This window comes from Rissa tridactyla, chromosome 2 (genome assembly GCF_028500815.1).
Source record: "Rissa tridactyla isolate bRisTri1 chromosome 2, bRisTri1.patW.cur.20221130, whole genome shotgun sequence".
In the NCBI taxonomy this organism is placed as follows: Eukaryota; Metazoa; Chordata; class Aves; order Charadriiformes; family Laridae; genus Rissa; species Rissa tridactyla.
In genome coordinates, this window is record NC_071467.1 from 37,628,565 (window position 1) to 37,647,127 (window position 18,563).

The following is an 18,563-nucleotide window of genomic DNA, read 5'->3' on the forward strand; positions in this document are numbered from 1 at the left end:
GCTTCCAACCCCCACGTAATGTGAAAACTCAACTTTGAAATGTTTTATACTGCCATGCTGATTATTCTTTTAGCTTCATCTGTAGGAGTGCGAGAGCTTTCTCTCATCGTCTCGTTCAAATGAAGGCTCCTTCAAAGCCACCTGAGGCCAAAAGAGGGTTTGCCATTAATGTTACTGGGTTTTGGGCATAGCCTCTGTGTAATGAGCTTACTCATCTTACCAGCTTATTTATCTCCCCCTCCTCCTCAGCTGCTCTCTTCTTCCTCACCGAGTTAGATAATTTGGAGGCACTTGCAAACAAAAGATTCTGTGTGCTTAAAGAATGAGAATATGATAAATAATTAATACGCTGATGCGAAACTTCACTTGTCTTGCTCACTGGGTAGACAGAATACAGAAATATTGCTGAACATATTTTGTTGCAAACGACCCATTTGTTAGAACATGGAGGGCAAAGCAGAGCTCATTATCACCAGCAGAATTATAGGCTCGGCAAATTGCATAGCTTCTATTCTGATAGCTTCAGAAGAAATACCACCCTAATCGTTAGCCTGAAGAGTATTGACAAGGGCCTGACTTGGCACGTCTGGCCTATGTAAGCCCTTATTATGGGAATAATCTGTAGTTATGTGGTGAAATAATTAAGGTTCAGCTGTTCCTGGAAGCTTCTGCCAGAAGAACTGAATGACTCAGCAGTGCACCCCCCCTCTCAGTTGGTGCTTCTGAAAAGTTATCAATTCTCCAGAAAGCCCAGAGGACACGGATTTTCCTCTCTAACCTTCATGTAACTGTATATAGTGCTTCACTGCTAGTAAAATCAATAAACACAGGTGGGCTGGACTCCCTAACTGCTGAAGGATGACCTGACTATACCGCCTCACTCTCAAGGTTGTGTGTGAGCTCTGATCTGACATGGGTGTTCTAAGAAAACTCCTTCTAGAGAAATATGCAGGGCAATATCTACTTTGTGTTTCCAAAGAGGCTAAATCATTTACTGCACAATGATAGAGACTTGCATAGTGCGGGGGATGCCACGAAGCAGGCAGGCAGGAAGGCAGGCAGGCAGTTGACTATGGACTTTTACCGGTGCAAGTATCATGACTTTAAAGGTTGGTTGGCATTAAGAGGATCAAAACTTGGCTACAGATGCTTGTAAGCAGCGTTTGCATGCTTTTATATAGAGAAAGAGAGGACAGAAATAGAAAGACCTTAAAGGTTGAAGGAATAGTATTATTCACGTTTTACAGATACTGAAGCAGAAAAGATTCCATGCATGAAGTATTTACCTTAAGTAAATACTTAAATGCATATTAGTGATTGGAAACTGATCCAAGACTTCTTAATTCCTTGCCATGGTCATGAACTATCCTCCTTTCCTAACTTAGTTACAGTCCTGCAACAAGACAGGGAGACTATATATAACATTTCCACATGGATCTAGGAAAGATGTGGTACCTAGAGGACCGAACACCAGCATGAATATGATGACTGTATAACAGTCCTTGAAGATTATTATAGTGCCTTTTATTATCCTCAAGGAATACATGTTGGAGATTAGTTCTATCCCTGCTGTTTCAACAGAAACACTGACTCACTTGAGTTCTGATCTTACAGATTATGCACAATTGTTAAAAATCTTTGGATAGTTGAGATATCTGAGAAGCCGTGGTCATACAAATACAACATGAGTGATAAGGTTCGCAGTGGGTGGGAGCCAGCCAGAGAGCCTGTCATTAGGTGGTTAGCCGAGACATACATATATTCAAGGACATTTGGAAAGGAGGTTAGAGGAAGGTCTGAACATGAGCCAGAATCTCTGAATAACTGATCATTTTGCCAGTAAGGATTTAAATGTAACTTTCCGTACACTGGGATTAGCAGTTACGGGGAAAGGTCTCTAAAGCAATGACTCAAGACAAATTAGACAAATACATGGTGAATTGCCTACAAGTGAAAGGCTGTTGCTTTGACAATATTAAATACTGGAACTTCATGTGAGTATGAAAATATGTGCACTGCTCTTATGACTGGAAAATCATAAATGAAATATCCAGTCTGTTTATAAGAATTGGTACTGCACTTCTGTTCTGAAGGAAGGTTATGACAGCATGAATATTACCTCCTTCATCTTATATTTTATATGCATCTGGATGAGACTTTTAAAGCTACCTCTTTACAAATGGTGCAGATAGCCTGGTGGGATTTTGAAAAGCATTTTGATGCCTAACTGCCATGGAAATAATTTGGACGAGGCTTCAAAAAACTTCACAAGTGGTTGTCTTCATGATTAGGTATCCAAATACAAATGTTTCATAAAAGGGGTTTAAGACTTTTCTTGCCATAAGTCAGAAGAATTTAGGTGTTCACTGTAAAATTATCAGAGCTGGCTAATGGAACAGGAGCGTTAGTTCTGTTCTCAGAAGTGATTGATCTACCTGGACACTTAGCATTTGTTGACACCAGTGACTAAACGAATAGAAGCCAGGTTGCATTTCAGAATCCAAGTCCAAAGCTGGATTAATTCCTTTGATACATATCTTAACGCCAGTTGAAAAAAAAATACATATATATTTTCTGGTAACCCAGCCCTGAGTTTCTTTTGAAAATTATGACATAATTTCTGATTTTACTTTTTGATAACCACAACTTTAGTACCTATACCAAGCTATCAATCATTAAGTCCAAAGATGTTACTCAAAATGGCTTCTAAGTCTGCCTAAACTCTCCAGATGCCTCCCTTCTGGAGGAAAAAATCCCTTGAGTGACCGTTGCTCTGCTCTGGGTCCACCTAGGGCTGAAAGGCAAATGGAGGCCAGAGCCTAGCTCTCATCTAAGTCCCTCCAGGATCTGGAAACAAAGCAGGCCTGATCCAAAGCATATACGTTTATAACATCTAACACAATCAAGACTGAGCCACAATAAATATCTCAGAGTTTTTGGCCTGGCAATCAGAAGTTTTTAGTCCAAACGAAACACCATACTTTCCTCTGCTTGAGAACAGTTGAACGTCCCAAGGCTGCGCAGCAGTAGCCTGTGGCTGCGCTGCAGAAGAGGAGTGATTCTTTATCTGTGCTGCTGGAGCTACACAAGATGCACTGGACTGACAAGAGTTCAAGACAGACAAACCTCATCTCTGGTCTGTCCTCCCAAATCTTCACACTCTTAGCCAGTAGCTGAAACACTACACAACTACAATCACTTCAAGATGCAGATAGCAGATTATTTTTCAGCAGACTGTTTAGATCCAGGTTGACAAAAAGTCTTAATTCCCAGAGCAGCATATTTGACGAGTCCTATACGTGATCCAAACAGCAAATTTCACAAGAAGAGGAATCGCATTTCTTCCATATCACTCACCTTATTCAAAGCAGAGCTACTTCGACGTATCACAACTTCAAAATAATCGGGCAGAGTTCGTATTTCTGCACTGCACCAACAGCCCTGCTCAGTGAAATACATGAGACCAACGCTGCACGAACCAGAAAATGGTTGTGGCTCAGCACATTTGAAAAGCCTTCGGCACTTGTGATTTTGTTTCCTTTGAACATGAGCAGAGTCCGTTTTCCGTGCTGGTTTATTCTTTGGCCTCCCCGTTGACTCCACTCTAAGGAACATTCACAGGGGTTATTGGTGTTTGGGAACAGGGAAATAGCACTTGGAGAGTGGAAGAACAGCAGAATGAGTTCCTCACTTTACATCAGTTTTTTTACTTCTTCGGAGAAAATTTTGACCCGCTTTGAATTTTATTGAAATCCTGATTATAATGAGGGATACGACCTCATTCTTTTGATCTAATGTGGCCTAAAGCAAATTTAAATATTAAGGATACCTAGGGACAAACTAGGGATTTCCACTGTTCTTTCTCCCCTTCTCATTCAAACTTTATTACCATTCTAAAGCATATATAAGCAGGTGTCCCACATTTATTCTAAGTGGTACAGAATATCTATTTCCTGTTTTTCTAGCAGTCAGATATATGAAAGGCCATCAGTAAGGCTCATATTCTGCTTTCACTATACTGACCTGCATTTTTTGTTATAAGCTCGTTTAGATCACAGCTAAAGTCCAATGAAAACAGAGTGCATTTTTACCACAATCTCGAGAGAAAGCACTCTGGTCACTGCTCCATCCTCAGAGTCTTCTCTTTGCCCGACTGCTCACCACTGGCACAAGTGCACCTGCAGGAAGCTCCAAACGGACCATGATCTTCAAGAGAGGTTTTGAAAGCACAAGAGGCCCATAACTTCTATGTGACTGGAATTTTAACTTCTACTGTTCCTCTGAAAGGCATCTCACCTGGCATGAACAGATGAGTTTATTAAATGCAAGAGGAAAAAAAAAAGGGGGATGAAGTCTTAAAATCCCATTTAACAGTTTTGTTACCGAGGACCGTAGAGAGACACTGATTATTTCTCACATTAGAAATAAAAATAGAAGCTATGATTAGGTAGGGAATTTGTGTTTCTATAAAGACAAGGTTAAGATTAAAAGAATTTCTCTTTCTTCTCATGACTGTTGGGTGATGAGTATCCAGATAATGTAGTTTAGTCCCACACTATAGTTTTAAATATTAATGCTTTCTCTCAAAGTCACGGGAACTAGTCCAGAAATGAAAGCCTACTGTCTGTTCTGTCTGTATCTGGCCCACAGATGTCCTTTAAAATTGGCACATGATTATACTTATTTCCCTATGTTTCCCAAGCTACCAATTTTCTAGGGTGTGTTGACAAAATTCCAAACACCTACCCTACTTCTTAATAGATGAAAGCTTTATGTATTTTCCTATTTCAGAACGGCATCTAATTATTGCTAAACATTGAATCAAGCTTTACTTTGTCTTAAATTTGACGTCAACTGTCACTCAACGTACTTGGAGATGTATTACAATACGAGGCAGTAGCACTGTTTGGGATCACGCATTATTTCTCTCATCATCTGGGTGATACTTTGTCATTAACTTTCAGGATGATGCACTGACTTTAGTTAATGCAGTACTGATGTTCATTTGCTCGCAATCGTGCCCTGTATTGGTTTGATTAGACCTACTGTATGGCTGGTTGATGACAAAACCTCATTGATTACATGTGGTCTGCTTCTCATTTCCAGGCAAGCTTTCTGTCTTGAGACATGAATAGTTCCATTAATTAGGTGACCTAAACACGTTGACAAGCATTCAAGCTAGTCCGGTTCTGGCATAATAGCCCCAGTATTATGGATTCATTCTCTGTAGTCGATGAAAATTTGGTTATTCATTTAAATGAAAGCAGAATCAAAACCTATTGGTGTTCCTTATATTTGATTATGTTCCCAGAATACATCCAGTACAATTTCCTCCTACTTTTAGAGGCTGTTATGCTTCACAAGGAAAGACACCAATTATTTATTCTGGATGTTAAAATCCCTCCTGCCCTGATAAAGAAATCTAAATAACAAGAACAAAACATGACTAGCTAAAACCTAGAACTTTTAAAAATTCTGGATATAAGTCAAAATCGTAAGAATTTACATTAAGTCTTCTCAAAAGGACGCAGTTGTTTAATAACATATCAACTGCACTAAATACTTGGAAAAATTGAAGTCAGATCTTCAGGATATTTCATTGCTCTGTTGACACTGCTCAGCACTTGTCTTGTCTTGCACTCTTTCTCAGTAACCAGTATCTTCCCCACTCTCCCCCCACCCCGGTCCTGTCAGGTTCTGGAGACGCATTTCCAAATCTTTTCGCCAAATTAGGGCTATATAGGATTTTAGATGCTACCCTTAGTCCCAAGATTAAAACCAATGGAAGAGACCTCCCCTCTGCATTGTGACTGGAAATGGGCATTTTTCCCCACAACAGCACGCTAATCCATGAATCTGCTTTAATGCAACACAAGCCAGTAGTATGTTAGATGTGGCAGAACCTGTACCAGCACTGGATGTTCCTCTCAGGGAGCAGCAAGCGCGGGTCCACTCCCCAAGGGAGGACAAGCCAGGACCCGTGGGTGAACACAGCCCAGTGGCCTCCCCCTGGCAAGACCAGGGTGACAACAGGCTCTGCTGACATCCAGGGATCATCAGACAAGATGAAATATTGAATCGGGTGCAGGGTCCATCCAGAAACAGCAGAAGATGAGACTAAAGACAAAGCTACCCGTAGCACAGGTTTCAAGGTCCAACCGGGAGATGAGGCTGGAGCCAAGATCAGGGCCCAGGGCCGTGGCCAACAGCTGCATGGGTGAGTCTGGTTGGGGCAATTAGGGATTGTTAGTGCCCTCAGGACCCATGCAGGTCAACAGAAGAAAATGTATGCAGAAATGGGGCAGGGAGAATCGAGTACTCTCTGGGAAAGCAGTTTCAGAGAATTAATATTTCTCCAAGCAAAAATGAAGTAATTGTTAGCAATTCCACTTCATTAGTATAAGCAAAGTATGAGCATCATCTATCCTGTTTCTGCAAGACATAATGAGCCGTAAAAATAATAAAAAAAAGGCAAATACATAGTAAAAGTAAGTTTATGAGTAACATTTAAAAGGAAGTGTCTGTCTTAACTTCCAAAGATTAGCTGACACATACTTTGACGTGAGGCACAGATACATTATCTGTTTCGAATCGTGGACTCACGCTGTGCCTCATCTGACCTCTGACATGCCAGTGTAGCAAGTCCCTTTGCAGACATTTTGACTTTCCAATCATGATGACAGCAGTACTTCCTCATGAAAATGAGAAATTACTGGACAACAGCCAAGTGCTACCGTGGTATAACTGACATCTTTCTCAGAAGTTGTTTCAAAGTACTATTTATTCCTATTGTGTACACTGATCAAGAAAGCAATTTGTGATTCTTTGGACTTTATTTCTGATGTATACGTGGCCGCTGGTCAAGACCACAGAAACGAGGAGCACTGAAAAAAAGTTGGTAGAAAAGCAGGCCATATTTGAAATGATCTGGTCCCTTCTGCTTCTTAATACTAACCCAAAATTCCATACTGCCTTCCTTCACAAAATTATGGAGAGAGGAATACTTATGATAGAAAAAAAAGAAATTAAAAAAAAGTAAATATCTATCTGTTGAAGTCTAGCTATCCAGAAAAACTTTCGTCCTCACCCTCCTCCCTGCTAGAAGAACACGGAAAACAAAAGGGATTTTACAAAACCGTTGTAGTTGCTTTTGGTCCTGCCCACACTGGTGCTTTTTGATCTTGATCACAACCATGTAGAAATCAAAACTTCTTTCAAATAGAGATAACTGCTCAGGAGGGTCTAATACTTCATCGGCTTTCAGTCCTATGAAACATTCAGTGCACCTCCTCAAATCCCTGGCATCTCAGCAGTAGCTACAAGCAAGTTCCCAGTCCCTCTAAAGGATCAGTCATTTGTAGGAGTTTCTTTAGCGCAGGGAGTACAACACCCCGCATTACGCTCATCAGATTCTCCTCATGCACAGCAGTAAAGAGATGACGACCACTTCATACTTCAGACAAGGGGATGCCAGAAACCGTGGCTGTTTCGGACCTTTGTGGGTCAGTAATAGCACCATGGGGCCAGAAAGGGATTTTCATGCCTGTCTCCCTTCTTCCAGCCTTCACAAAATACGGCTGCCCACAGCCAGGGACTACTGCTCATGCAGGCTTCAGTTTTCCACTTGGTGATAAAGACATAGTTTAACTGTCAGCAATGAACCTAGACTGGGCCTGGATTCTCAACAAGAGATTCCTTTTGCAAACATACATTTCTGGAAGTTTAATTTCTATTCTCCTGCAGCAGAATTCCTAGAGCAGACATACTGAAAAGGTTAAAGACCCCCCCCACAAACTCCCCAAAACTTCTGTATTGCTTACAAATAAAGAGATTTGCAGTGGCCATATTATGAATGGTTTTATTGCTGTCTGACATTTTGTAATACATTGTTACCTTTCCAGTCTTTAATACGTGGACTAAAAAAATAAACCCTAGATCTAAAAGTACACAGTATTAGTTTAACCCATAATCAACATGGCAACTGCTATATATGCTACACAGGCGCTTTACAAAAATGGGAAAAGTCATTTAAATCCATGTTTCAAGGATATTTAACATTAAATTCCTAAGGTTACTTCTAACAAACTCAACTACCCACAGAGCTGCTAGTTTGACGGTTTTCAAACAAAAGCTCACGGAGAGATTCTGTGTATGGCTGTACTTATACATAATATTTCAAAGCAGTAATTCTCTCTTGTGCTTAATGAGACAATATATTCTTCATTTGAAAAACGTGTGCAATACTCAATGCAGAAATTAAGTTCATTTTTAAAGGGTAACACAAGTATAACCAAATACGTACACTATATACAGGGTGTTAAAAAGTTAATAAGGCTGCTTAGTCTCTTAAATCTGGCGCATGGTACGGACAGGACACACACACATACAAAAGATGTTGCGGATGTTCCCATGGAAGTCCAAACTGAAGTACTTGCAGAAATGTCCCGGCTACTTCGAACACTCCATTGGACTTTCAAACTGAAGCAAAAATTGTTTCTAAAGTAGTTCCATTCTAGCCATACAGGATTTCTAGCATGGAGATGTTATTTCTGGAGAAGAACGTAAGAAATGCCTACTTGATTGGCCTCTGGACAATCTGAAACTTCTCGCCGGTGTTAACATCTGCATGACTGTGCATGCTGTATATTCATTTATACATCCATAACAAGAAAACATAACCCCACGTCTTCTAGCAGGAGAAGGGAAACATTCCAAATAATACGTTTTCTTTAGGAAAACTTGATTGATATATACAGTATATATAAAAAAACCCTACATAAGTGTCAGCATACAAAAATATGAGTTCAGTATCTTTTTATACTTCAAAACCTAATGCTGAAAAATCCAGGTATCCTGAGACAGGTATGTACTGTGCATCTCATTTACCAATGCCAGTGTACTGCTGGAGTACAATTAGAAAAGCACTACCTGCATTTATCAACAAGTACAGAGATAAAATACATAAGGCAATGCATTAGCTTGAGAAACTCTCTTCATAATGTTAAACAAAAATGGTGCAAAATATGCGTAAAATGCTGGCAGCCATATCCATGAAGTAGCTGTGAAGTAACGAGTATGGAACAATATGTATATATACTACAGTTACCGATTCCACAACTTAAATGAAAATAAATGAAAGATAATTTTCTGAGTATCATGCTTAACCATGATGTGTATACTCACATTCAGGCAATTGTCAATTTTATATATATATATATATATATATATATATACACACACACATACACACACACTACATCCGACAATGAATTAATAAAACAGAAAAGTCACTTGTTTGCTTGTGAATTTCTCTGGCTAAAAACAGATCAATAAAACTGGTTCATTTTTTTTCCATTAGGGGATTCTAACCAATGAAATGAAGTATGATTACGATAAATCCTCGTCAACTTAAGTTTAATTGTTTTGTCTCTAAAACAGTAGAAAAGCAGTTCTGACCACTACTGATTACATTAAAACAAACAAATAAAACCCAAACAAAATACTGATGCACTTGCTAAAACCCACTGAAAGCTATCTAAAGTGCCCCTGAAGATTGCAACTATCTCAATGGACGTAAAAGTGGTTGGTTGGTTCAGCTGATAGCAGGAATATTTACTTTAAAATGGATCCCTAAATACAAAAACGTTTGACTTCTAGAAACCAGAACATAGATGGTTTTGTATTAATTTACAATCTACAAGGAAAATAGGTGTTATAAAATACTTAATTTGGGGAATTAGACTGAATCAATGCTTACTTCATAGATTAAAGACTGTTTAGCGTCCTATCATTCATAGATGATGGTTACAAAGATAGGACAACATCATCAGCTCCACCTTAAAATCAAAGTGTAAGTTTTCTCCAAACATGAAACCTATGGCAACTTAGCTGTTCCTTGGCGCTTAACCCTCCCTTCCGAGCTGTTAAATCTCCTATACATCCCCCACAGACTATCACTGAATCATGGCAGTCGGTATTTGGTAACGTATGTCTCTAGATCCTTGAATTTATTCCCCGAAGAATTACACTTGTCATGGATGAAAAAGTAAAGTAACACACAGAATGCTTTCCCTAAACCAGTACAACACATTGTTGTAAAAACAGGCTGCATAATCTGTTGCTGTAGAAGCAAAGATTTAACAAGCCGTGGGTGTTACAGTTCTTGTAAATCATCACTCTTGGTCATCTCTTCTTGTCGCCTGTAAGTCTAAAAATTTATGAGAGGATGAACCTACTGTGATGAGAATGGATTTTTTTTTTTTACTCTGCAAGTGCACCTTGCATAAGGAACAAATACATCCTCTACAGATACCAAACAAGATAAAGAGCTTTAATAATGCAAAAATGTAAATCTATAAATTTAAGAATGGACTTCTGAAATGTCCATCTAATGTTCTTAGAAGCCAGATGTGTTAGAACGTGTTCTGAGAACAGAGGGACAAGAAAAGGCGTTTGAAAAGCCGCACAGTGTTTCAAGCAAACACTGGCTTTTGAAGGAAATTGAGACATTAGGCACCCACTTTCCATAGACAGTCAGTGGGTCATTTATGCCCAGTTCCCTGTGGAAATCCTATCTTTACGTGCTACTTGTAATCCCAGAAAACTAGGGCTTAAGTTTCTCAGACCCTTTGATGCCAGGCTAAATAGGTATGTTATTTTGCAGCATGGGTCACCAATGAAGCTCATAGTGCTATATTAATTTTTGAAAACTGACTCTGGAGGTGAAAAAAAGGCATAAAGAACCAAAAATTCGATACAAAATCAAGCGGTCAAGCCATGAAACGCTAGCTGAGGAATTTGGTCCAGTGACTGGCTTGAAAGTGTTTGTCCCTCTGTGTTAACAAACGTCTATTACCCCTTACTTTCAACAACAAGATGAATTCGACAGCTACCGTACTATACAGGGAGACTATTTTGGCATATTTGCACTCCTACCATTTTCAAGGCAATAAAAAAAAATAGCGATGACTAGTTGTAATAACGTGTATGCATGCAACAGATTTTGTCCTCTAGGTTATTCTATATTGTAGAGGATTAGCAGCTCTGCGCATCTAACAGCTGACTTGCCTCAGAGCAAAACTCCTGTGGGCAAATCTCACAGGAAGATGGGAGCTCGCAGCCGGGGCTGACACCGGCACCATCCTTGGCATGAGGAGGTTACGGCTTCTCTGTACTCCCGATGTCTGAACAAGCAGAAACTGAAACGTTTTTGGCGCTTTTGCCTGGAGCGGGAATTACCCTAGGCAGTACTGCCTCTCTGAATAAAACACATCCAGAAGTATGAGATTATGACTAGAATAGCAATGATAGAAATCGTGGCTCATTCTGATGTACAAGCATTAGGTCATCCTAGACAAAAACAGTAAGTTCCTAGAGAGTTAAAACATTGTTTTCTGGTTTTGTTTTGTTTTTTAATCAAAAAGATTATAGTCCCACAGCTTCCAGTAACTATGAAAGAGTGTAAACTTCAAAGCACAAAGGAGAAATTGTTACTGACGTGTTCGTTATTGCATGTCTTTGTCACAGTATAAGGCAAACGTTCTCTATTTAAGGTTGGACTGGTAATGGATATGACTACATAAATATATACATATTGAAACTCACGTATATGCGCCGACATATATATCTGTGGATATATAAAAATATTTATTTTCTTAGCAAAGTTAAAGTCTGTGTAAAAACATTAAGAATACTGAAAAAGGTAGGAGCTCTAATTCCTCCTTTGGAGAAAAGTAACAAGTCCCCTAGATATCCTATATAAAAAACACTCTCTGTAAGAGTGCAGCTCATTTTGAATTCTCATTTCATTGTGGATTAATATATTTGTTGAAGATTTCATAAATAATTAGATAATATGCAACAATTACGTTGTGAGGTTTGATTGCTACAGCACAGCATAACTATAGATCGCTGTTGTACAAAAAAATAAATTTTATTCAGACAGTATATGTCCTGCTCTAATGGAATGCAAAGCTACCACTACAAGTAGAACTATTTCAGAATATAGTTTTTGTTTTAATGCGTTCACGTATGAAACCTCATTTGGGGGCATTTAACTGAAAATTCTTTTGGACAAAAGAACAGCAAACACAGATACGTTTTCCCTGGGCCCTCTAAATACTCAGTACAATTTCAGAATAAATCTATAACAATTACCAACTCCAAAGAACTGCAACGCTATACAAAACCATTCTGACAAAATACAGGAAATGGTAGCATAAAACATCAAACCCCCAAACTACGCTTCAACTTAAACCACAGGCATTTCCAGTTAAACACAGCAAAACTGCCTCATCCTCGCCTTTCGCTAGTATAGTCCTATACAAGAATATACACAACTCTGGAAAACTCTCAAATGCAGAGGCGCGATAATGCAAAACATCCCTTAGGCAGAGTCTGAAATTCAGTCTAACTATGGGTGAAGATCAGACTCACGCTTCTTCTCCTTCATTATAACGGCAACTGAAAAAGGGCAAAACTCCACCTCAGATGCCATCTAGGTATTCCTTCTAAAGAAGTATGACAACAGACTGCGTAAGACATGGCTGAGTTTACTGATTACAAGCTGATTAACACCTTCATAGCAGCAGTCTGCCTGCAGCCATTAAACACCATTCTGAGATGAGTTTTCCATTTTTAAGCCTCACTTACATTATATCCTTGAAACAGTAGCGTCATCGTTCCGAGAAATTATGATGGTGACAGGAAAAAAGGGATTATCAGTGCAAAGGGCTCTATAGGAAGTTCATGCTCATTATCAAGCCTAGTTTATCTAGGTGTTTATTCCTGCCACAGAAACACATTCTGTATAGCGGACAAGTGAAGTCATTCTCTCTGAACAAGACATTTGTTTTCAAGCTGCTGGCTATACCTGTTGTGTGGCTGAACAAGACACATCAAATAAATCTGATTCCAGTGTAAAATTCCCAAGGAAGATTCCTGTTCTACTAGTGTAAGGCCGGAGTGCACAGATTCCAGAAATGCTTTTTGGAAGCCATTTTTCAATGCCAATGGAGAATACTTAGGGTATTTCTTTCTTTATCCTGAGTAAAGGCTGTTTGTTTGTTTGTTTGTTTTATTTAGCAAAGCCCCAGGCACATACTGCTATAGTGCAGTTAGATTTTGTCATACAGTCCCCGTATCCTAAAGGCCATTATCGGATTATTTTCTGAAGCAGTCCTCCTCATTCTTCTCCAACCGGTGGTGGTGGCTGGCATAGCTTGTATAATCTGACAATGACAAAAAAAACCCAAAGGAATTGTTATTCTGAGAGCTTAGTCATTATCAAAATGGGTAAATTTTAGGAACAAAAACTTAAATTAAGTCTTCCTGCACTGCAAAACAAGAGGTACTGAATTCAGTTTAATAACATTGATACAAAAACAGTAACATCTTATTCATGAGTATGAATGTTTGCATTGAAAGTGTTATTATTACAATACACATCTATAAGCAGTCTTATAAAGACATCCCAGTTTAGTGAAGTTTTCATATTTCTGCAGTGAAGACACCCCCTTCTGGAGGTCTCTACTAAGCCTCCGCTAATGCAATTACCTGTTGTTGCTCCAAATTTCTAAATTGGAAAAGCTGCTTGGTGAATGCAGTTGCCTCCAGTTTTGTTTTGTTTTGGCACAGAGTCAGACCTCGCTCTAACACAGTCCCCTATAAAACTGGTGCTGCTTGAAGAACCTAAGGCAGATGTCAGACATGTGATGTGACGCGCCAGCACGAAGATTTCAGACTCTCTCCCCACCACTGCTACATGTATGAAATCAAGACCAGTAAGATATGGTTCAAATAACTACCTCAGCGCAGACTGAAATAGTGACTCCATTTATAAAGGCTTTTGAATTTCTGTTAAACCCTTTCGCATGGACTTGGTCACTAGCAAGTGTCTGAAACTTTACCCTAATGTTAGGAATACTGAAAAATAAAGGGGGGCAATCATTCCGACCTCAGGCTCTCTGCTCTCTATGTCCAGCATACAGTATCTCCCCTGCAACCGCAGCAATTAGAACCAGCAACAGACATGATCTCATTTGGAGATTACATATTTTCCTCAGGGAAAGTATATAATTGAAGGAATGGCAAAGAGAAGAGACTGAGTACGGCATGGCAAGGAGAAAAAGCATCAGAAGCCAAAGATGAAGAGATAATGGCACAGCATGTGCGTTAATACCTGACAATCAGAATCTCTGATACTGAAATACCAAAGCAGGTTTGGTAGGTCTGGCTACAGGCAGGCTGGTGAACCGTCCGCTGGCTTGGGATATTTAGGATGCTCGGGGTATCTGAGTTTTCCAAATATATTTTGCAACTTTGCCTGCCAAACATCACATTAATTTATATGACTCCATTGTAACTAATCATCAATTTCAAAATCACACTAGAAATCAACACAGAAAACAAAAATCTGTACAAGTGGCTGGGCTCCCCAAACAGTTCAAGGTGCCTTCTTGGCATGATACTCTGCTACTGAAATTACGTGAGGCACGGTATGTATGGCTGCCCCCATTAAAGCCTCTTCAACATCTAGACACATCCTGTGGCTGCACAAGAGCAGGGCAGGACAGCTGCTGTTCTCTGACTTCACTTCCCTTTGAAGTTAAAACCTGTAGGACACTGACAACACAGAATGGCCATGGGCTAAGTAACTTTTCCGAGGATCTCAGTGGCAGTGGTTAGCAAGCAGAGTGTTGTTTCCAGATGGTAAGAACAAGGAGCAGCAGTTCTGTCAGCCAAATGGCAATTGCAAACCTGATTTCAAACCTCCACCAAAATGCGTTCTGAAGATCCCTGGGCTCTTCCACGTTGTCATCTGGCAGACTGATGAGCATTTAAGGTCACACTGTGCAGACAGCAATGTTAGGAGCCATGCACATATATCTCATATTTGTATACCAACGAGACAATAATATGGCCCGATCCTTACACAGAGAAGTATGCAGAGAAAAATAAACAGGGCTTATTTGAGTTATTTTATTCTGCTAGTGTCATAAAGCAGTAACATTCAAAGCTGGCAAAAGACAGATAAAATTACTGTCAGAATCTCATCTAAGCGTCCTGATTTCAGCTGAGATAGGGTTAATTTTCTTTGTAGTGTTTGCTGTGTTTTCAGATTTGGTATGAAAGGAATGTCAATAATGCATATTGTTTTAGTTGTTGCTAACTGATCTTTATACTAGTCAAGGACTTTTTCCAGCTTCCCATGGAAGGTGAGGAGGAGCATAGACAGAACAATAGAATGGCCAATGGAATATTCTGTACCATAGACGTCATGTTGGGTGTATAAAAAGGGGTTGGCTGGGGCTGGGGGAGAGAATCTGTGATCTCTGCTCAGGTCGGGCTGGGAAACCAATTCACCAGGCAGTGAGAGCAACTTGTGCCTTGTATATTCTTTTATTGTTATTATTGTTATTTTATTTTTCCATTATTGTTTTATTAAACTGTCTTTATCTCAACCCATGAGGTTTTTTATCCTTTCCTCTCCTTTTCTCCCTCTTCTCCCTACCCTTTGGGGGGAAAAAAAGAGGGGTGAGTGAGAGGCTGTCTGGTTCTAGTTGCCGGCTGGGGTTAAACCATGACACTAAGCGGGGTTAGTTCTTGGTGATGTTTTAGCAAAATCTAATTTCTATGGAACAACGCGCAGAAAAGCTCAGCCCCAAGTACCAAGGTCTGTGCAGAGCAAGTGATGTGGGAGAATTTTGAAGCAAATTAACAAGGCTCCATAAATCCCTAAGGAGCTATAGTTGCTGAAGATAGTGTGGAGAAGAAACAGCCTGTTCTGGGTCAATATATATGGAACTATTTGAGATGGTATGAACAGATCAGCTGAGAAAAGACAGAAAACAGCTGCAACTGCAGAGAACTGAGAACATTGTTAAAGTGATGTTAAACGAAGACAAGGTAAAATTCTTTGCAAGACAAAGAATTAAGAACCCACAGTATCATTTACCTATACAGCAAAAGTATCACTCCTGCTGATGACTATTCTGACTTATGTGACCTATCTATCTAACGATACACCAAATGCCCCAAACACGGAGGTCAATGAGATATTCCTGTGACGTTGCTGCTGACTGGCAAGCATGTCAGATACATCTGTCTATTCTATGTTCTAGGAGCCATCTCAAAATTTTCCTTCAGCTTTTCATTGCTATGTTGTGGGAGTGTCAATTGGAAAGAGGGTATTTTTCTCCTCAACTGATGTAAAGCCAAAAAATATCTCATGGCCCGGTTTTTAAGAACTTAGATTTTTCCTTTATCACAAAAGCTCTGAATCTAGATACGTGCTCTGTCGTTTAGAGGTGGGAGAAGTTCAGTTTGCAACAATTCTTTGGCTGCCTCTAGAACTATGTCATAAAGGAGTCGTCCATTTCAGGCCAGAACCATACCGTTCAAAATCTGAAAAGCCTTCTCACAGCTTTTACTGTAATAAAATGTTTATTTACTGCCTTAGGTTCCCACAACGCAAGACAGTTGGTCAGACAATTTTTGGTCTCACCTGCTGGTAAAGGCAATGACTTTACTGCTGATGGGTTTACGCTAGAATCAGCACTTTTGCTGGATCTTCCTTAGTCTCTTTCATGAGGCACGCAAGAGGCATATATGCTCCAACAAATACTGCTCCTCAGCAACTGAACAGAAGCTGCTACTCAGATTTACTCATACCTTGTACACTTAAGGTACACTTCTTTTCTAGAATCAGACCAAGCACATGCACAGAAAAATGTGCAGTGATTTGTTACAAACAAATTATAAGCCGTAGCCTGATTCCCTACTGGGAGAAACTGGGACACCTGAGAAATGGGGAGCAAACTGAGTAAGAAGAAAATGTTCCTGAGTATTACTGGTCAGAATCCAGAAGACAGGCTTTCTCGGAGGCTACAGATAGTGTATATGTTCATTCACGTGGTTACCTCTATCAGGTATTACTAATTCGTTGTTTCCTTACTAAAATTTAAACACCACACTGGGTCTGTTCTGTATTTTCACATACCTGTTTAGCTCATTCAATGTGTTATTGTTAGTCAACGAAAACCATTATGTTTTAAATTGGTAAAAAAAAAGATTTAAATTAGAGCTGGATTAATAAAACCACTTTAAGATAAAACGAAGAACATTGCTGTTTGGTTATTTTCATTTATGAGTATTGTGCTTGTTAAGAAACATTTCAGGTACCTGCAATCCATCACAGCATTAAAAAGCTGGATAAATATAGAACAGTCACATTTTTCATTCTAATGGATGTTTCAGAAAGAGACAAAGAAAGACTACATCATCTCTAAAAGCAACTAGAACACGATTTTGCTGAGATATTGCAGTACAGTATTTCATTAAAATGGGGTTATGGATTTAGTTACGAATATTTCCCCAAAACCACTAAACATCACAAGTGATGAAGGACTTGTTCCAGTGTTTTCATAATTAACATGAACTAGGTTTCATTTTTCAAAAGTGGGCACATTTTGAAGTGCTACAGAGCCTGAATTTCTGCTACTAATTACTTTAAGTAAAATTGTATGGCTAAGAATGTAATCGATTTTATGTACATTAAAAGCCAAATCTTAACAATTAGTGCAGAAAACGGTCAATGTTTATCGTTAGCTTCTGAGCAGCTAGGACAGAATTTAGCACAAACTAAACAAAACCACGGTGTAGGACACAACCAATCAGTTACCTCGGGACAGACTGTGGTGTTCGATCCCTCACCCCTAAATTCTTGGCTGTGTTTTGTACTCTCGCACCCTGTGAAAGAAAAACAACAATTTTGCTTCATTTATTCCAACACAAGTTAGAAAGTTTTCTGAGCTTTCTAGATGAACATAACTATTGGTTATAATTAATTAATACATACGCTCTGTGTCACGAAACATCCTCTTCTAAGGTGGGGAACAAGTTGAAGCAGTACATTAATTCTCAACTTAGAGAAATATGCAGAAAAGAGACAAAAATCTTTCCCCTTGTTATTAAATAAATGCGTACACATATATCTTACTAACAAAAGACTTCATAAAAAAAAAAATCAACATTTAAGGTTTCAATTTGTTTGATTTTTGTCACCGTTCTTTGTAGAAGGCATGGATAACAAAGTTATTGTCTGAAATGTCACTTATTTCCTATGAACTTCTGAACAAACAAAAATTTCAGATTATTTCCTATGAATAGTTTTCTAGTTAAATCTAGAAAAATGGCCTAAATTGAGGCACTAAATTAGGATCAGAAAAATGCAGGTCCTGATCTTCCTTTATAATCACAGAGTCACACACAAAAAAAGAAAAAAGGTTGAAGGGACCTCCTGAGATTGTTTAGTCCAACACACCTGCTTAAAGCAGGATCAACTGGAAAAGCTGGTCTCTCTGACCCGTTGAACAACCATAATGAAAGCACTTTTGTCTCATTGACTCATCCAGTAAGGAGAACGTTGATAAGACTTGCAGAATGTAAAACATACATCGTGACGTGGAAAAATGCAGACTCTTCTGCAAACAATCTAGCTCAGACATATGAAAGAACTTAGTAGAATTTGGTTTTAAATTATGAGGTCCAGCTTTTAAAGTGCA

The 18,563-nt window shown here is 39.2% G+C and overlaps 1 protein-coding gene across 1 annotated transcript in view; it reads right to left on the reverse strand.

Annotated features, from left to right (window-relative positions):
- Nucleotides 1-5,846: 5,846 nt before the first annotated feature.
- PREX2 (phosphatidylinositol-3,4,5-trisphosphate dependent Rac exchange factor 2) overlaps nucleotides 5,847-18,563 on the reverse strand; it is a 186,678-nt gene continuing 173,961 nt past the window's right edge. The window contains exons 40-41 of the mRNA XM_054192997.1: nucleotides 17,681-17,748; nucleotides 5,847-13,229 (exon numbers count right to left, since the gene is read on the reverse strand). Of these exons, the coding sequence (XP_054048972.1) occupies nucleotides 13,184-13,229; nucleotides 17,681-17,748 (114 nt within the window). The 3' untranslated portion in view covers nucleotides 5,847-13,183. The remainder of the gene's footprint in view (nucleotides 13,230-17,680; nucleotides 17,749-18,563) is intronic.